Here is a 19049-nt window from a genome sequence, read left to right as displayed (position 1 = left end):
CAATGTCAGTGACCCCAAACAGAGTGTCCACTAGCCAGGGCTTTCATTGCTCAATCAGGACGCTGTCCCTTTAGACTGGCTGGCGATGGTTTTCTCTCGAGGACTCTTACTCGGGGACTCTACGAGCACCACCCTAAGGACCACAGGACACGATTTCATCACATCCTGGGACGAAAGTGAGAACTGAGTTCGACCCGGCTTTAGACATTTTGTTTTTCAGGCTCTGCTTCCAATTGTCTAAATCTGCAACCTACTCTGACTGGCGCTGAAAGATTTTTAAATATTAGGAAGACAGCGTTAATAAAAAGACAAGGTGAACCACGACTACACACATAAAATATTTATTATGCTAAAGAACAGATTTTATTTTTCATTTTCCCAAAACACTAAAATAGCACACGGTGTAGTAATATTCAGCACACAAACTGACAGATGCAATCAGTAACCCCAAAAGTGGTTGTTTTCAGTCTTACTTCGGGACTCCTTAAAAACTTACACTCTGAAGTGACGTTTATCGAAGGTATCAACAAAAGGGGACACCTCAGAAAAATCTCAGGGTAAAAGTTACCTCAATTCCTAGAACCTGGAAACTTTCTAGAAGGAAATACTCGATTTGCCTCTCTCTAACCGAGCTGCGGCAGAGTCGCAAGCTCGTTTTTCTCTCAGGCAACGCTGCTAGGGTTCCTAGTTTGAGGAAGGACTATTCTAAAAGTAAGTTTAATATTGCAACTTTCACCGTAGGGCCTCCATTTAAACCACATTTCAAGCGGAAGGAAAGGGATGTGAGAAAAGAAATCAAGATTTGCTGCAGACCAAAATTATTTTACAAAACGCAGAAATGATAACAGCCTACCAGCAACTCAGCAAGGCTCAGAGCAAGTACCGAGGGGCTGACTTTTATGAATACGCACTTCCGGTAGATGGTCAGAGACAGTCTGAAGACACGGTATCTGGGTCAGCAGCCCTTTAGACCAGGTGTTGAAGATACACAAAGAACTTTATGTTAAATCTTGATGTTCTAATCTGATATTTATAATGGGATCTATTAACGTTTTCCAGGAAATGGTTTCCCAATCCTGAATGTCCTTTAAGCACATTTTAAAACATTCTCAACATCTCCTTCCACATCAACCAGCTCTCCATGAGTTTAAATTCCACTCACTTGAATTCTGTCTGGTCACATAAACCAAAGCAGAACTTCACGGCTGCACTGTCTGCAGCCAGATTTAATGCGAAAGAAATCATTCTAGGACAATTTTTAAAATTAATCTCACTATTTTTATTGTTCTGCTTGTACCTTAACTATGGCGTGACGGCTTTGCTAATTCAAAAGCTTGTAGAGCCAGCAAGCCCAGTGTCATCTGCAGACCACATGAGGGACTTTTTACACTCGAAAGCACTTTCTTGTCTTCTACTGTTTGCTCTGAAGACGTGGGCTTTGAATGGCCAAGGAAAACAGGTTTCGTCTCATCATTCAGGAATATCTCAGGACGCGCGTGCAGCAGTGTAGACAGCGTGCAATGCAGGCCAGACAGTTCCAACTCAGGGCCTAGCCCCTCAAGAATAGCACTGGGCGGTGCATCCTCAGAAATCCCCATTTCTGACCGTTCTTGATGGCATGGTAGTCCTGACTCCCAAGGCTTTCCTTTGTGGCACCGTCCTTTGTGGCCGTCAGTGGCCCTGGGCCCTCCTCCCAGCCAGTCCCTCACCAGAGCTTCCCCAACGCCACAGGACACCCAAGCAAAACGCTCTTCTACAGGCGCAAAGAACAGATCCACAATCTTGCTCTGAGCCGCTGCGGAAGCTGAATTTCTCCTTAATGATTCTTCCAAAGATGGAAGCACTTTGCTGCCATGGTGAGACAAGAGGTTGAACTCACTCGGATCATTTTTCATTTCCAATGATTTCATCTCCTCATTTTGTGAATTTCCATTGACATCAACTGCAGGCTTAATCACCCAGGAAGGTACATCACCTGATGGGCGGGGGCCCCCCTTCTGTGTTCTTCTAAGTCTACGTAATAGTGTGGCCACGTCCTCTCCCCCTCCCTTCACTTTTGCAAGGCAGGTGCCAAGAGTCCCTCTTCCGTCCCTCATGCTGTGTGTTCTCGGATGCAGTGAGCCTGAGGACACGCCTTTGTCAGTCAGCAGACGGCCTTCAATGGATCTCGATGTGAACCTGAAAAACATAATCAAATTAAAGTGTTATAATGAAGATACAGTCTCAAGAGAGTCTACACACATCGGATATTTTCTAACAAATGTCAAGATCTCTTTAATAGTCTCTGGTACCAAGGATTCCTATTTTTTTTCGGGGGGGGGGGAATATTAGCCCTGAGCTAACACCTGCTGCCAATCCTCCTCTTTTTGCTGAGGAAGACTGGCCCTGAGCTAACATCTGTGCCCATCTTCCTCTACTTTATATGTGGGATGCCTGCCACAGCATGGCTTGACAAGCGGTACATAGGTCCACACCCGGGATCTGAACCAGTGAACCCGGGGCTGCCAAAGCAGAGGGTGCGAACTTAATCGCTGTGCCACAGGGCTGGTCCCAAGGATCCCTACAGTTTGATAGAAAACAGGACGACAACCTACCAATTAGAGATCACAACAAAAAGAACAGTACTTTATTAATGCAGCATTTCCTAATAATACTTAAAAATTTTAAAAAAACATTCTTAGGCTTTGTACTTTTCACAGCAACATAATTATCTGCATAGGTTCAATAAAAATCTGTCCTTTTAATGGGACAGAATTGTGTGACTCAATTACGCAACCAAGGCCTTACCCGAAGTGTCCTATTTGAAAACGATTCTGTGTCTCAGGTGTGACAAGCCACTTTTAAGCAATCAAGGTCAACTTTACTTATGGATCCAATCTCTACAAAGCCCTCCCAGGAGAAGCAGCTGGAGGGGTCCTGGCACACAAGACCCCAGCCTTAAAGGAGGAAGGAAGATCTCTCGCTGGCAGGTCAGGAAGCTCAGCAAATTCTGGAGCCTCGATAAGGGAAGAATTCACCAAAATTCATAGGTACTGCAAGTAAAAATATGGCGGAGACAGCTTCTTGGAGTTAGTTCCCCACTCTCAGACTAGCAAATAATTGAGTGTTTGCAAGAGATTCTCCATAAAAACTTCTGGACAGAAGTTGCTTTGTGATGTCAGCAGTTGTTCAAGAGCAAACTCGAGGTGGCCCATCTGGTCAGCACCCCTGCTGCACCTGCAAACCTAGTGAGACCAGTCTCCTTCTGTGACCAAGAATAAGCTTTGACATTGCTATGTGCCAAATGGGGAAGAGGTCACAAAAACTGTGAAAAGCTTTGAAATGGACAAAAAGTAAGATTAGTGGCTGTGCTGTCCAGTGCATCCTCTGGGTTACCTAATTCTACAGGGCCCTGCACCTTTGCCTCTGAGCTGCTCTACAATCCTGTGAGCTGTGGGAACCTTAAGAGGAAGGCGAACCATTTCCTGTCCAAAGAAATGAAAATTAATTTCATCCAGAGGAATGCAACTGATGACTGCCCTGTGGATGCTGACCAGTTTTACATTTGTAAATTCACTTTAGCATTCCTGATATTGTGTGTGTGTGTGTGTGTGTGTGTGGTCTAAATTCTCTTTTAAACTGATTAGAACATTCTACTAGTTCCGTCATTAATTGATAAGTTAAAAAGTCTCTGACACATGTTCCTTTAAAAAACAGCCATAGCCCCAGAACATTAATAGATGAAAAATAAATATATAAATCATATTCAGTAATTTTTCTAAGAAGCTATCCTAAGGAACAGCCATCTAAAATGCAATAACTCTACTGGGAAGGAGGAGAGATGGAAATGTGGGTACGGGAGGCAGAAGCCAGGCAAAAGACAGCTCACATCTCATCTCCCACAGTGAGACACAGACAAAGCCTAAGTGAAAAGTCGAGAAGCAACAAGATAAGCAGTAATTTAGAGACAGAGAAGTGGACACCAAGAGAACCAGCGAGAGCTGAAAGTGGTTGGCCACGGGGATGGAGAAATGGGCAGCAGGAAACTGCTGTTTCTCTGAAATCATCTCACGGAACTAGGAGACTCTGTAAGCTATATGACTCTAAACTTGTGTTCAATGTTTTAAAAAATCAGAGAGAGCATACTGGGAAGAAAATACAGCAAATAAGTATTATTGGAAGCTGAAGTGGAAGGCACTGAGGGGCTGACAAAGAGGGACAGGCCGCGGTTACAAGGAGCGTGGCTTTCACTCAGCAGGTGACGGACGGCTGCTGAGGAATTTTCAGCCCAGAAACGCTGGCTAGATTTGCAGTCTAGATTAATCACTCCAGCTGCAGTGAGGTGGCTAGACTGGAAAGGAACCACATTAGACACAGCAACTAGGAAGCTATTCCAAGAGCGCAGGGCAAAGAAGGAAGGCTGGGAGAACAAAGAGGAGAGAGGAACGGAAGTATCTTCTTAACGTCGGGACTGACTAGATGTCAAAGGTGAGGTTGCTCTGACTGTCGATTCTGGTACTGAAGGTGTCACTAACTGAAAACGGGGAGGGGGAGCAGGCCTGGGGGAAGTCCCAGGGCGCAGACGGACGTGCGGAGTTTCACTGCGGGACGCCGCCAGCAGCTGGACTAATCAAGCTCAAGAGAGACGTCAGAGCGGGGGACCTAGATTCGGAAGTCACCAGCTTTCGGGAGGTAGATAAAATGATGGCCCTTGTATAACACATCAAGAGAGAAGACGGAAAGAAGGTACAGAGGGCCGGGATCTCCAAGATCTAAAGACCAGACGGGCAAGGGGCCACCAGAGCCACCAGGGACTAAGACTCAAAAGCACCCTGGGAAAACTCCGTGTCACAGACGCCAAGTGCATTGAGCGCTCCAGAAAGACTGTGGTTAGACACATTTCCTGCACAAACTGCTAAGTTAGCTACACGCAAACTCTGAAAAATCCTTCACACAATCTAGTCCAGCAGTCAATAAAATGGGGTGACCCCACCTCAAGAAGCACGGGGGCAAGTATCAGAATATCTTTTCCCACTCCACTGCTGTCTTGTCCCCCTCTTTACTTTTTCTGTTTTATCATATATACCATATTTTGGTGGAGCAAAATATATAGTTTATAAATAAGGACAGATATAGATATAGACGTATCTATGGGGCACGCAGAAAACTCTTTATTGATAGAACTGTGACCATTACTCTATATAACTGATAAAAATATATTTGAACAGTATAAAGCAATATACAAACAGAAGATGAAATTTTTTTTAATTTTTAAATTTTTAAATTTTTTTTTTGAGGAATATTAGCCCTGAGCTAACATCTGCTGCCAATCCTTCTCTTTTTGCTGAGGAAGACTGGCCCTGAGCTAACATCCATGCCCATCTTCCTCTACTTTGCATGTGGGATGCCTGCCACAGCATGGCTTGCCAAGCAGTGCCATGTCCGCACCCGGGATCCGAACCAGAGAACCCCAGGCCGCTGAAGCGGAACGTGCAAACTTAACTGCTGTGCCACCGGGCCGGCCCCAACACAGTTGCATTGGTCGGGAATCTTTTTTTTTAAATTGAGATATAACTGACATAACATTAGTTTCAGGTGTATAAGATAATGATTCGATATTTGTATATATCGCAAAATGATCACTTGCACAATAAGTCAACATCCATTGCCACACATAATTATAATTTCTGTTTTCTGGTGTTGAGAACTTTTAAGAGGTGCAATTCTCCTAAGTGTGGATTCCAGCTACAATTCAAAACAAATACCTTCTAAGTTTGCAAGTCAAATCTAATTAACTTCTCTTGACAGTTCTCTCACATCAACTTTCCAAATTATTTCAAATCTTACATTTATTTTATTGATCTGAATGAAATGTACTAAGAATGAACATTTTCCTGAAATGGAAGGATTCCTAAATATATTTTTAATACATCTTTTTTTTGAAGAAGATTAGCCCTGAGCTAACATCTGTTGCCAATCCTCCTCTTTTTGCTGAGGAAGACTGGCCCTGAGCTAACATCCGTGACCATCTTCCTCTACTCTGTATGTGGGACGCCTACCACAGCATGGCTTGCCACGCGGTGCCACGTCCACACTTGGGACCCGAACCTCAAACCCCGGGCCATTGAAGCAGAATGTGTGCCCTTAACCACTGTGCCACCGGGCCGGCCCCTTTTTAATACATCTTAAAATAGGTTTTGGAAAAAATCTTAAGAAAAACAGGTCATTTAATATGGGCCAATTCTCAGGAAAATTAGTTTCTAGCCACTTTTATTACGTCCTTGTACAAGGACTTAGTACTGTTCAGAAAAATAAAGTATTTCCAGAACTGTTACAATATCTTAAATAAGGTAAGATTAATGTAATCATGTATTTAATAATGACAGAATAAGTTATTTACTGAAGATCTTCTGGTTCTTTAGCAAATTTGGTAATAAACTATGTATTTAATTCTCTTAATAAAAATACTTTAGGAGGTCGGTGAAAACATTTTGGCTCTGAACGCTCAGCTAGCCAGCTCTTCTGGTATGAGACTCTTACACACATCACTTCTATTCTGAGAGCCAGAAAGAACTTTCAAATAACTTCTAAACATGTCATCTGTGAAATATTTTTTGTAGTTTATTCTCCCTATACTACACATATATTGGTCCATTATAGTGTACCAAATAAAGTATGCCTAATCATATAATTAACTGTCCTTGGCCCCAGTTATCTCATCTCCCACGTCCACGCTAAGTTTACAAAATAATAAGCAGCATAAATTATGGCAAACACACTTATTCACCAAAACTGAGACCACCAGAATGAGGGAAGGAGACTGTTTTGAAGTTGAAGACAGTACAATTTAGGAAAAATAAAGTGCGGCAGTGGGAGTAAATTCCTGAACTTACTCCCTCATCCCCCCCAACCCAAAGATGCCAAAGATCGAAAGTGGAACCACAGAGGCAGAGCGGGGGATGTGCTCGGGGAAACGAGACTGTCTGGGTATGTCCGCGATCCTCAGTGTGGACATGGGCAATCATCTTCCACAAAAACCCCTGCCCGAGGGAGGCAGCTGACCTGCTGCGTGACAATAGGCCTGACCCAATTAGGCAGCTGCTGCCCTCTTGGACTGCTGTCACCTTACCTTCCCTAACCTGAGCTATTAATGGCCTCAGAGACCTAACGGTCTGGATACCACTGCTCCGTAAACTAAAAATATCCCGGCGTCTACGTTCCCAAAAGCCAGCTGGCAAGGCTATTCCCACAAGGGGGCCGGGGGAAGACACAGCTACGCGAGCAGCGGCTGCTCGGCCAGGTCAGGACGACAATGGGCTTGGAGTGGGGGCCTGCCTTACGAAGGCTCACAAATTCGATCCCAGACCATCCTGGCCTCACCCAGCCTTCAGATGTGAACATCAGCACACCTTAACATCGCTGTGCTCACGACTAAAATGATCAGACTGAGGTGGCGGCTGAAACAAATTCCTCAAGTTGCTACACAGCCTAGAGGATGAGAAAGAGGAACGACTCAGTCATGTCCACACAAAGCTGAATCATAACGACAGGAAACACACTGCCAGTACTGAGTTCCCGTCACTGATCAGTCAGTGTGCCCAAATCATACCTGCCCTTAAAAAGCCAAGTGTGCAGCTCTCGCTAGCCACCACCCTGCTTCCTCCTTCGGCCACCTGGACGCCAAAGGTGCGCTCGCACGGCTGAAGGCCAGGCTGTGAACCCAGCTCGGGGGCCTCGGGCGATCCTCTTTCCTCAGGATGTTGTGAGCACTCAATGTGTGACAGCAGGGCTGGCCCGGTGGCACAGCAGGTAAGTTCGCACGTTCTGCTTCAGCGGCCCCGGGTTCACCGGTTCGGATCCCAGGTGTGGACACGGCACTGCATGGCAAGCCATGCTGTGGCAGGCATCCCACATACAAAGTAGAGGAAGATGGGCACGGATGTTAGCTCAGGGCCAGTCTTCCTCAGAAAAAAGAGGAAGATTGGCAGATGTTAGCTCAGGGCTAATCTTCCTCCGAAAAAGAAAAAGAAAAAAACGTGTGACAGTGCCTAGCATCTTCTCTGACCAGCATCCCATGGGCATCCAATAAACAGCAGCTATAATCATCATCATAAGAGTGTTTTGGGGAATGAACGACAAAATGCTGCCGCGAGGTTCTGCAAAGCTGAGGACAGAGAAGTGACTGCTGGATGGCAACATGGAAGTGGCCTAAACACCGACCAGCACATTTCCATGGAGGGGCAGAGGCCGAGGCCCAGGCTGCAGGGGCTGAAGAGCAAACGGGGAGCACCCAGAGGCACCCCCGGCACTGCCAGAAGAAAACACAGTGGAACAACTCAGTGGAGGGCAAGCTGGCAATAACTTCAAAATCATTTGCAAATGCGTATAACCTTCCGTTCGGGATCCCGCTCCTGCAGTCGTGCTAGAGGTTCAATCGGCAGGCGTTCGCGGAGCCCCCACCCTAAGCCAAGCACTCGGATCAGGATGCAAGGCCAAGCAGACGAACAGCTGTCTTCTTGAAGCCCACTTTCTAGCGTACACACATACAAGGACAAAAAGGGCCCGTGCACGAGGTTTTTCACTGCAGTGCTGTTTGGAGAAAGGTCGGTTTCAAACCTTATCACACCCTATATATCAGGATAAACGCAAATGTATCATATTTAAAAGTAAAAAGTGTACATAATAGTACCACAATAAAATATGGGTGGATTCCTTATATGTTTCGAGTTGGGAAGGCCTTTCCAACTGTAACAAAACCCAAAAGTCAGAAAAGATTATTAACTTTGACCACATAAAAATAAACTTCAGTATGGCAAAAACATGCCATAAGCAAAATCAAATATAGTAACTAGAAAAAAAATTTCAGCTCTTATCACAGACAACTTTTACCTAACAGACGCAAAGCTCCAAGAGATGAAGACCATGAACAACCCAACAGAAAAATGGGCGAAGAACAGGGATAGTTCACAAAAAGAAATGCCAACAAGTCTTTCTCCCACACACACCTCGTCCTCTGAGGCAGGCAGGCAAAACCAAACACCAAAATACACCCACAACAAACCACCTCCTCCCACCCCCCGCAGCCGCCCTGAACCCCCCCACCTCTGTCCCACATTCCTCGAAGGGTCTCCCGCTTCCACCTTCCGCCCTTACAGCACGGCAAGAGCAGTCCTGCTGAAATGGTTAAACAGTCACCACAGGACCCAGCAATGCCACTCCTAGGTATGCAGCCAAGAGAAACGAAGACATGGCCACACAAAACCTCCACAGGAACGTTCACAGCAGCATTATTCATAACAGCCAGAGTGAAAACGGCCCAAATGTCCAATTGATGGACACAAAGGAAAAGAGGAGACCAAAGAAATGTCACAGACTGGAGGAGGCAGCTAAGGAGACACGGCAACTCAAGGCAATGGGGTCCGGGAACAGAAAAAGGACATTTAGTGGGAAAAACTGAGGAACTCCAGAGAGTGCTGGACTGATGCTAATCTCTCAGCTTTGACAACCGTTCGACAGTCGCGTAAGATGTTGACATCAGAGGAAGCCAGGCGAAGGGTCTACGAGAGCTCTGTGTAAGATTTTTCAACTTTTCTCTAAGTCAAATTATTTCAAAGGAAAAAGGAAAAAAATAAACCAAAAAAGTGATCGATTCTGACTAGGATTTATTTAAAATACTCCAGTGTGGGGTGGGGAGATGGAGACAGTGCAGGGTCGGGGTGAAATAGATAAAACAAGGTTAGCAGAGAGTTGATCCTTATTGAAAAGGGGTGATGGATACATGGGTTCAATATACTATTTGTGTGTATATTTGAATATTCCCATAATAAAGCTTTTTAAAGAATGATCCTTTCAGAAAGTAAATCAGATGGGGTCACGTCTCAGTGAAATGTTTCCCATTTCACTCAGAGGACAAGCCAAAGTCCTCACAGGGGCAAGAGCCACTGTCTCGCGTGTCCTCCCCGACTCCAGGAAATTTGTTACTGTGATCATCTAGGAACAGAATTAAGAATACGCACTTAGAAACTTTCGTGGTAACTCAACATGGCCACAACATCCAGCAGCGTAATCACTGTTCTAGTAATAAGCTTTTTTAAAAATTTGCAGTAAAAAATACGTAACGAAATTGAGCATTTTAATCACGTTTAAGTGTATGGCTCACTGGCGCTTAAGTACGTTCCCACTGCTGTGCGACCACCACCACCACCCGTCTCCAGAACCTTCTCATCTGCCCAAACTGAGCCCTGCCCCATTAAACGTTAACTCTGCTCCTCTTTCCCCACCATCCCACTTTGTCTGTATGAGTTTGACTACTCTAGGGACCTCATCTAAGTGTCCTTCTGTGTCTGACACTCCACTTGGCATGATGTCCTCGAGGTTTATTCCACTATAGCAGGAATCAGAACGTTCTTCCTTTTGAAAGCTGAATAACATTCCGCTGTATGTACGCAGCACGTTCTGTTTATCCACTCATCTGTTGATGGACACTTGGGTTGCGTCTACTTTTTGGCTGCTGCGAACCCTGGAGTACAAGTGTCTGAGCCCCTGCTTTCACATCTTGTGAGTATACACCTGGAAGCAGAATGCTCAATCATATGGTAAATCTGCATTTAACTTTTTGAGGAATCGACAAACTGTTTTCCATAGCAGGCATCATTCTACATTCCCACCAAGAGTGCACAAGGGTTCTTTTTACTCCCCGTCCCCACCAACATTTATTTTCCTTCTTTTCTATAATAGCCATCTTACCGGGTGTGAAGTCATATGTCATTGTAGTTTTGATTTGCATTTCCCAAATGACGTTTTTGTTTGCCCCAGCACTGGACTGTCTTGCCTCCCTGGCAGAGGGGAGGGGTGCTGGCGACAGTGCCACCCCAAGGGAGGACAGGGTCGGGGGGGGGTGTCTCTGTCTGTGTGGATTGAGGCTCAGATTTGGAGCTGGGGCAGTTAGTGGAGCATCTCGGAGGCTGAGTTTGGCGTGGGGGGTCCCTGGGTCTGGGCTGGGAGATTCTGCCAGTGAGAAATGGGTGGTCACTCACCCTTCGGGTCTGTGAGAGTCCAGGGGGTGGGGAAGGCTGAGAGTCTCACAGAGAAAAGCGGACTCAGGTGGGTCCGTGAGAGCCCAGGGGCAGGAGGACACTGGGGGCTGTGTCCACAACCTGCAGGGCCAGGACAAGGAAGGGGGCCTGGACACTGGGGCCCCTCCTTGGGTCATCCCATGGGGCCATGAGGTTGTAGGGGGTGAGCTGGGGCTCAGAGCTCATCATGGTGACATGTCAGGTCCTCACTGTAGTTAGTGGCCTGGCTGCCCACAAACATGTTCCAGTTGCCCATCTTTTCACAGGTTTACTAGCCATTTGTATATCCGCTTCGGAGAAATGTCTATTCAGGCCCTTTGCCCATTTTTGGATTGGTTTTTTGTCGTTGTTGAGGTAAGAGTTCTTTACTTACGCTAGATATTAACCCTTATCTGATAAATGATTTGCAAACACCTTCTCCCATTCTGTGAGTTGTCTTTTTCAGTCTCTTAATAGAGTCCTTTGATGCAAAATGTTTTAATTTTGATGAAGTCCAGTTCACCTATATTTTCTTTTGTTGCCTGTGTGTTAGCAAGAAATCATTGCCAAGTTCCCCCTATGTTTTCTTCTAAGAGCTTTATAGTTTTAGCCCTTACGTTTAGGTCTGTGATCCATTTTGAGTTAATTCTAATTTACGGTGTAAGGTAAGGGTCCAACGTCACTCTTTTGCATGTGAAATCAATTCATTTTTATTGGCTCTTACAAAGCTATCAGGAGGTGGTTTGGTCTGAATGTTTGCAACCCCCCAAAATTCATATGCCGAAACCCTAACCCCCAAAGATGATAGTATTAGGAGGTGGGGCCTTTGGGAAGTGTTTATGTCTTGAGAGTGGAGCCTTCATGAATGAGATGAGTATTTTTATAAAAGAGACCCCACAGAGAACTCTAGCCCCTTCCACCATGGGGGGACACAGTGGGAAGGCACTGGCTATGAACCAGGAGGGCCCTCACGAGAGCCTGACCATGCTGGCACCTTGATCTTGGACTTCTCAGCCTCCAGAACAGTGAGAAATAAATGTTGGTTGTTTATAAGCACCCCACCACCACCTGTGGAGGTGAAGAAACTGGTCCTTCTCCACAGATCATCTGAGAAGCAAGGCCTCGGCTCTCTCCTGAGTGAGGGCTACGCCCTGGTCCTGGAACGCTGCCACAGGTATTGACAAGCACATGTATGAAAAAGTTTATAAATGTGCTAATACTACATAGATGATTTTTAGACTTGCTTTTTCTTCGCTTTATATATGGTGAATATCTTTTTCTTTCTGAATATCTTTTAACATGAGTTACATACAGATCTAACTCATATCCTTTAATATCTGCCTGAACCATTATACGACTATTGGTAACACTTTTAAAGAACTCGAGTCCAGGATACACATATTCATGGTACTACTCTTTCAAATTTTATAGAGAGAGAAAATTTTTCAAAACCTACTTCAACCTATTTGTACAGGTTGAAAATTTTTCAGAAGTGTATGAAAAATGACGATTAAAGCATTCACGTGAAAGACCCGAAAGATCCCGTAGTATTTTTGTGTTCCTACATGTTTGGTACTTATCACCTCAAACATACTGTTGTTCGTTATCTCAGAAGCCAGAACAAACTCCTAAGTTTAACTGAGCTTTCGACTTGGCCCGCTAAGCTTTTACAAAGCTTATAAGCTTTTATAACATTTCTTTAATAGTCCATCATTTCTTCCAGTTTTCTTCTAGGAGCTTGACGTCAATCAAGCAAAAGGAAAAAAACTCCTTTCAAGCTGGAACTGACGCTGGGTCTAGGGTCTTGGAATCCTCACTACTTCTGAAATCGTTCAGACATAAGAAAGATCATTTAACCAGAGCCAAAGCCAAAGTCTTGTCAATGTCTACAAGACACCACCTGAGCTAACGTCTCAGTCGGAACCTCCTGCCTCCTCCTTCCTCCCTGACCAGCCTCCTGCTGTTCTAGAACACGCTGGCCTTGCACCAGCGGTAGGGCGTTCTCTGCACAAGATGAAATACTCTTGTAACCCAGACATCTGCAAGGCTAAAGCCCGGACCTCCTTCAGGGTTTCGCTCAAATGCCACCTCATCACCGAGGCCCACTCTGACTGCTCTATTTAGAACAGCAACCCCCTTGCTCCTGCATTTCTGAGCTCTGTTTATCTGACTGGAATGAATGAATGAATGAATGTTTTCAAGTGATACGGAAACATGGAAACCTATGGAGCTATGGATTTAGAAAGCCATTCAGAAAGAGGAGCCGATGAAAAAGCAGTTAGAAACAGAACGAGTAGAGGGAGGAGCCGAGGGAAGGTTCCCCGGCCTGGTCAGCGCCAGTGTGTGCTGGTGGTGTGGCTGTGGCGCCGGAGGATGAGGCATCTTCCTGTCTCTGATTGTTCTTTTTCAGGCCTCCTCTTTTTTTTTTTGAGGAAGATTAGCCCTGAGCTAACTACTGCCAATCCTCCTCTTTTTGCTGAGGAAGATTGGCCCCGAGCTAACATCCATGCCCATCTTCCTCTACTTTATATGTGGGATGCCTTTCACAGCATGGCTTGCCAAGCGGTGCCATGTCTGCAGCCGAGATCTGGACCGGCGAACCCCAGGCCACCGAGAAGCGGAACGTGCGCACTTAACCGCTGCACCACCAGGCCAGCCCCTGGGCCTTCTCTTTTAATAGTTATAGGAATCGAGGTGACCTGGGGCTAAGATACTTGATTCTTCCCACAAGCCACATAACTGAAAAGTTGTAGCACAACTAGTTAAATTACAGCAGGTTGTCAGCACAATTTTTTATCTTGCTTTTACATTTAGTGTTTGGTATGCATTCTCATTTTTTTTACTGCCTTATATTTCAGATTCTGTCTAGAATAAGTAGGATGTTAATGACTCGAGATTAAGGCTTGCTTGCAAACAGTATTTTTAAATCACAACCTTCTGAGTTCACAAAGCCGTCTTGCACCTATTTTGTCATTTAATCATCTTTCATATTAAAGAGGTATGCACCTCCTTAAAATGCCTCGCTGCCCTACGAAGAGATGCCTCGGAGCTTTTAAGGAAACGTGAGAAACGGAGTCCTTTATTCCTCATTACTCTCAAAACAGATGGAGAGGAGGGGTACAGAGCGTTCTGAACAAAAAGAAGGCAGTGCGCCGGGCTGTCCCCCTTTACTCAGATTCCATTTCCTATTGCACCTCCCTTTAGCAGAGGCCAGAATAATTAAAGCCTCAAATCAGGTAAGCTGATTTTCCACAAATGAACAGAAATTCTAACCCTGCAGGGGAGTTTAAAGTAGCAGATGTAACTATTACAGTAAAGAAGAGAGACACTCCCACCCCCACCCAGTCCCCCCCAGCATGTGAAACGGCTGCTGGTGCACTTAATCAAGCTCCACATCAAACCTAAAATCCCCGGTTCTTAGACAGCCCTCCCCCAAAGTAGCTGGTGACCACCTTGTCCGTGCCTGCCCAAACCCCACTCAGCCCTGACCTGAAAAGGCCCACACTCCATGCCTGGAGCATTCAGCTCCCGCAATTCTCTAAAGCTGTGCTGAGCTGGACTACTGCTTGACATTGAGTCCACCAAGTCAGCCATTATGGGCATCTGGGATTGCTGCGTCTAGGCTCTCCTGACTGCCCACATCACTTTTTTTTTTTTAATTTTTACTTTTTTATTTTTGCCACCTCACTTCTATCATAGACCAATTTCCCTCCTCCAAAATGCACTTACTCTCAATCATTACAATACAGATTCCTTGTTATGAAATTTGCACTTGAATAACCTTCCCAGAGATCATCTCACAACCCTCAGAACAACTGAGAGATCTGCAAACCCTGAGCATCGTACTAGAAACGGAGTCCCTCACCCCACCCTTTACTGCTTCTGAAACAAACAAGCCTTCAGCACTCTTGCAATGAAGACAAGCAGGTGCAAGATCACATCAATATGGTGATCACAAGTCCTCTCTGAAACGAGAACTGAAGCGTGAGAATGTACCAGCATTCAAAGAGCCAAAGGAGAGCATTCAAGGTGGCGAGAACAGCATGTGCAAAGGCCCAGTGGCAGGAAGGGGCTCGGTGCATACAAAGAGTAGAAAGGAAAAAGGGAGATGTGACAAGCAAGGAGCAAATCAGGTGAGAGGTCAGAGGTGGGCGGAAGTCGGCACTGCAGGGTAAAAACAGGTGAACTGCATTCTGTGTGCTCTGGGAAACTGTTTGTTTGTGAGGAATGTCATGATCTACATTTTTAAAAGACTCTAACTAGCCTGTAGAGAATAGATGGAGGCTACTGCAATAGTCCGTGCAAGTGAATATGGTAGCTTGGACTAGGGGGTGCTCATCAACAGTATGTGGACCTATGAGAAAGGCAATTTTTCTAATGGTACAAAACAGGGTAATTTTCAGCATTCTGTACGAAGTTCTCTCTTACAGTTGTTCTCATGATTTGACAAATGACTGCAAAGTATTAATGTAACTCCAGACAAGAGGTTCCAAAGTAGGAGCTTGGGAGTCAAATATAGCCTGCAGATGCGTTTTGTTTTGGACACAAATTTTTTTTTTTTTTAATTTGAGTTGATATTTAAAAATCAAGAGTTCCAACTTTGCTGGGAAATCACTAGATCTGGCAAAGAAGAGCTGGTGAGTGGCAACTGGCTAGAGCACATCTGTTTGACATCGAGTCCACCAAGTCAGCCATTACGGGCATCTGGGATTGGTGTGTCTAGGCTCTCCTGACTGCCCACATCACTTTTTTTTTTTAATTTTTAATTTTTACTTTTTTATTTTTGCCACCTCACTTCTATCATAGACCAATTTCCCTCCTCCAAAATGCACTTACTCTCAATCATTACAATACAGATTCCTTGTTATGTAATTCCTCCGTTTCTAGTACGATGCTCAGGGTTTAATGTCAAGTCTTTCTGGTTTACCCTGTCCCCACACCCAGCAGCCTTTACTCATTTATACCACCTGCTGCAAAGATAGTTCGGTTTTCTACTCCTTCAGCCAGGTACCACTTAAGGACGCCACAAGCCCTTGCTCGCATAAAAGCATCTCAGGGGCTGGCCCTGTGGCCGAGTGGTTAAGTTCCCACGCTCTGCTTCGGTGGCCCAGGGTTTCGCCAGTTCAAATCCTGGGCACGGACACGGCACTGCTCATCAAGCCATGCTGAGGCAGCGTCCCACATGCCACAACTAGAAGGACCCACAATTAAAAATACACAGCTATGTACCAGGGGGGTTTTGGGAGAGAAAGGAAAAATAAAATCTTTAAAAAAAAAAAAAAAAAAAGCATCTCAATTTGGACTTTGAAATAAAGAGGCAGGTTCATCTCAACTCACCTTAACACAATTTTGACCAACAGTTGATTTTAAGTCTTATGTGGCCTGCCAAGACCAGCGATGGGCACCAGAAACCTGAAGGTCCAGGCACACGGACAATTCCAATCTGATAAAACCAAACCAGACGGGGAAAAAAGGACAACACCCACGTGGCCTCAACACTGCCTGGTCCTATGGCTCAGACTTCCTAATTTTGCACACCAGAGAGAAACAACTACTGTCAGGCTGTAAGCCCCCCCACACACTCCCCAGGGCAGGGACCCGCCCCTCCTCCATCACAGAGCCTGTGCCCAACACATAGTAGGCACTCCAAGATTGGTAAACGGAATCCAAGAGAAGCTAAGCTCTTGACCATCTGTGACATACCTGGAAAGGAATAATTCTCAATCTGATGACCTTCCCTTCTACTAAAAAAAGGCAGCTGTAATTCAACGTAGGTGGAAATGTCAGTCATTTGTCGCAAGGGTGATCACCAGGGTGCTGGGCGTGTGCGAGTCCGTGTGCGTATTATTTCAAAACTGAATTGTTTCGGCCCTCTGAACCTTTTGGGTCTCTATCTCTTCCACTTCATTTTCCCTCTTCCTCACCCCCAGCCCGCTTCCACCCCTGGCCAGGATAAATAAGATACACCCATCAGAACACGAGTTAACATTAATTAACCCACTTTTAAGTTTGAAGGATTTTTTTTTTTTTCAAGCTTCGTAAAGTTTGAGAACTAGTAAAGTCAACCACAAACCCAACCATCTGTAATTTTCTGTTCCAGATTTCCTTTTCGGGGCCTTTCCAGCCCGTACCAGCATTCACTCGCCTCTCTGCGGACCCCACCCCGCAGCCATCGGCCCGTACCCAAGGCAAGCCGCCCCACCCCGTCCTCCTCCCCACAGCACCGTCTGCAGAACGGGGATAACAATAACCCCGGCGGGTTTTCTCCCGCGGGTCTGCAGGAGAAATGTACGGTGCTTGGCAGCATCCACACTCAGCATCCAGCCCGGCAGCATCTTCATCGTCCCGGGCGAGGTGGGCCGGGCCGCGGGGCACAGACCTGCGCTCGGGAGGGTCAGGGGAGAGGGACCAGGCGGGCGCGGCTCACCCACCTGCAGGCGGACGTTGAGCATCATGGAAGCCACGATGTAGAGGTAGGGGAAGTTGATGCGCAGCCGCCAGGCCAGGTCGAAGAAGATGAGCAGCGTGCGGGTCAGCCCCTTGCAGAAGACCCCATAGGAGCGGGCGGCGGCCGAGCGCGACAGCCGGACAGCCAGGCCCGACAGAGCCGCCGCCATATAGACCGGAGCCCGCCGCCCGCCCGCCCGCCGAGCACCGACCGGCCGCGGACCCGGGCCGCCCGGCGCTCCGAAGCCCGCCCGCCCTGTCGGCGCCGCGTCGACCCCGGGCCTCCGCCCCGGCCGCTGGCCCGCGCTCGGCGCGCTGAGGGAGAGAGGGAGGCGGCGGCAAGGCCGGTGGGCGGGCGGGCCGCGGGGAGGGCAGTCCGCGCGTCACGCTCGGGGAAGCGCCTCCGCGAGCCGCCGCCCGCTCCCAGCCCGGCCGCGCGGCCTGACGTCACAATGCCCGCGCCGCGCCTGCGCGCCCCGGCCCCGCCCCGAGGCCCCGCCTCTGTCACCTTCCCCAGGTGAGACACGCATGCGTGGACGAGGCGGCACGGGGAGGGCGGCGGATGCGCTGTCTCCGTCTGCCCCCTAGTGGCAAGGGATGAAATGATGGTGAATTTGAATCGGAGGGTCGCCCGAAAATGTGAATGTACTTGATGCTGCTCAACTGAACGCTGAAAAATTATTAGAACTGTAACTTTTACGTTATGTCTATCTGCCACAATTATAAAAAGCAAACACAGGGTAGCTTCTTGGGGCCGACAGGCAGAACATGCTCCCCATGTGGATTGCTTACGGTCCCCAGCCATTCTGTTCAGCGTCGACTTATAGAAAGTTTGATATTTTAATAATTATGATATTAATTAAAGCCCCTGATGTGAAAGTGAAAATGTTGAAACTTCCAAAACTTCTAGTGTTCTGGGGTTTTTTTGGTTTTTTTGACAGTGAAAAACCCTTCCTACTTGAGCCTATAGATGTCTATTAAAGATTGCTGTGGTGTGAAGGTAGATCCCTTCCTTCTTGTTTCAGACAAAGTGTTTCACATCTTATTACTTCTGCAAACCAGTGAGAAAGGCTGGGAATTTGGTACAGGGGAGAAAAAAGTTTCATTGAGAAAATGAAAAGCAAGTCTTAAATCCTTTACGAAAGCGACAGTAGAAAGCAAGTGTAAAAGTGGATTTAAATGTAAAAATCCTGTGCCCCAAAATGGATTTGCAATAATCGTTTTTAAAAATCATTTTAAAATTCTCTACTCCAAAGTGAATTCACAAAGTCATTTTTTAAATTAACTTTTTGTTTTTTTGAGGAAGATTGACCCTGAGCTAACATCTGCCGCCAATCCTCCTCTTTTTGCTGGGGAAGATTGGCCCTAAGCTAATATCCTTGCCCATCTTCCTCTACTTTATACGTGGGACGCCTGCTGCAGCATGGCTTGATAAGCAGTGCATATGTCTGCGCCCAGGATGGAAATCAGCGAACCCTGGGCCACCAAAGCGGAGCTCACAAACTTAACCACTATGCCACAGGGCCAGCCCCCAAAATCATTTTTTTGATCTTCATGTTATGTATCTAT

At 46.4% G+C, this 19049-nt stretch overlaps 1 protein-coding gene across 1 annotated transcript; it reads right to left on the bottom strand.

Annotated features, from left to right (window-relative positions):
- Nucleotides 1-325: 325 nt before the first annotated feature.
- On the bottom strand, nt 326-17601 carry FAM220A (family with sequence similarity 220 member A). Its single transcript, XM_046667465.1, has 2 exons — nt 17465-17601; nt 326-2178 (listed from the first exon to the last, which is right to left on the bottom strand). Exon 2 carries the CDS (start codon nt 2094-2096, stop codon nt 1299-1301), a length of 798 nt encoding a protein of 265 aa, XP_046523421.1. The 5' UTR covers nt 2097-2178; nt 17465-17601; the 3' UTR covers nt 326-1298.
- Between the last annotated feature and the right edge of the window lie 1448 nt (nt 17602-19049).

This window comes from Equus quagga, chromosome 7 (genome assembly GCF_021613505.1).
Source record: "Equus quagga isolate Etosha38 chromosome 7, UCLA_HA_Equagga_1.0, whole genome shotgun sequence".
Classification (NCBI taxonomy): Eukaryota; Metazoa; Chordata; class Mammalia; order Perissodactyla; family Equidae; genus Equus; species Equus quagga.
This window is presented reverse-complemented; position numbering and strand designations above follow the sequence as displayed.

Coding starts and splice junctions, on each gene's coding strand:
- FAM220A (XM_046667465.1), bottom strand. CDS start 2,096: ATGAGGGACGGAAGAGGGACTCTTGGCACCTGCCTTGCAAAAGTGAAG.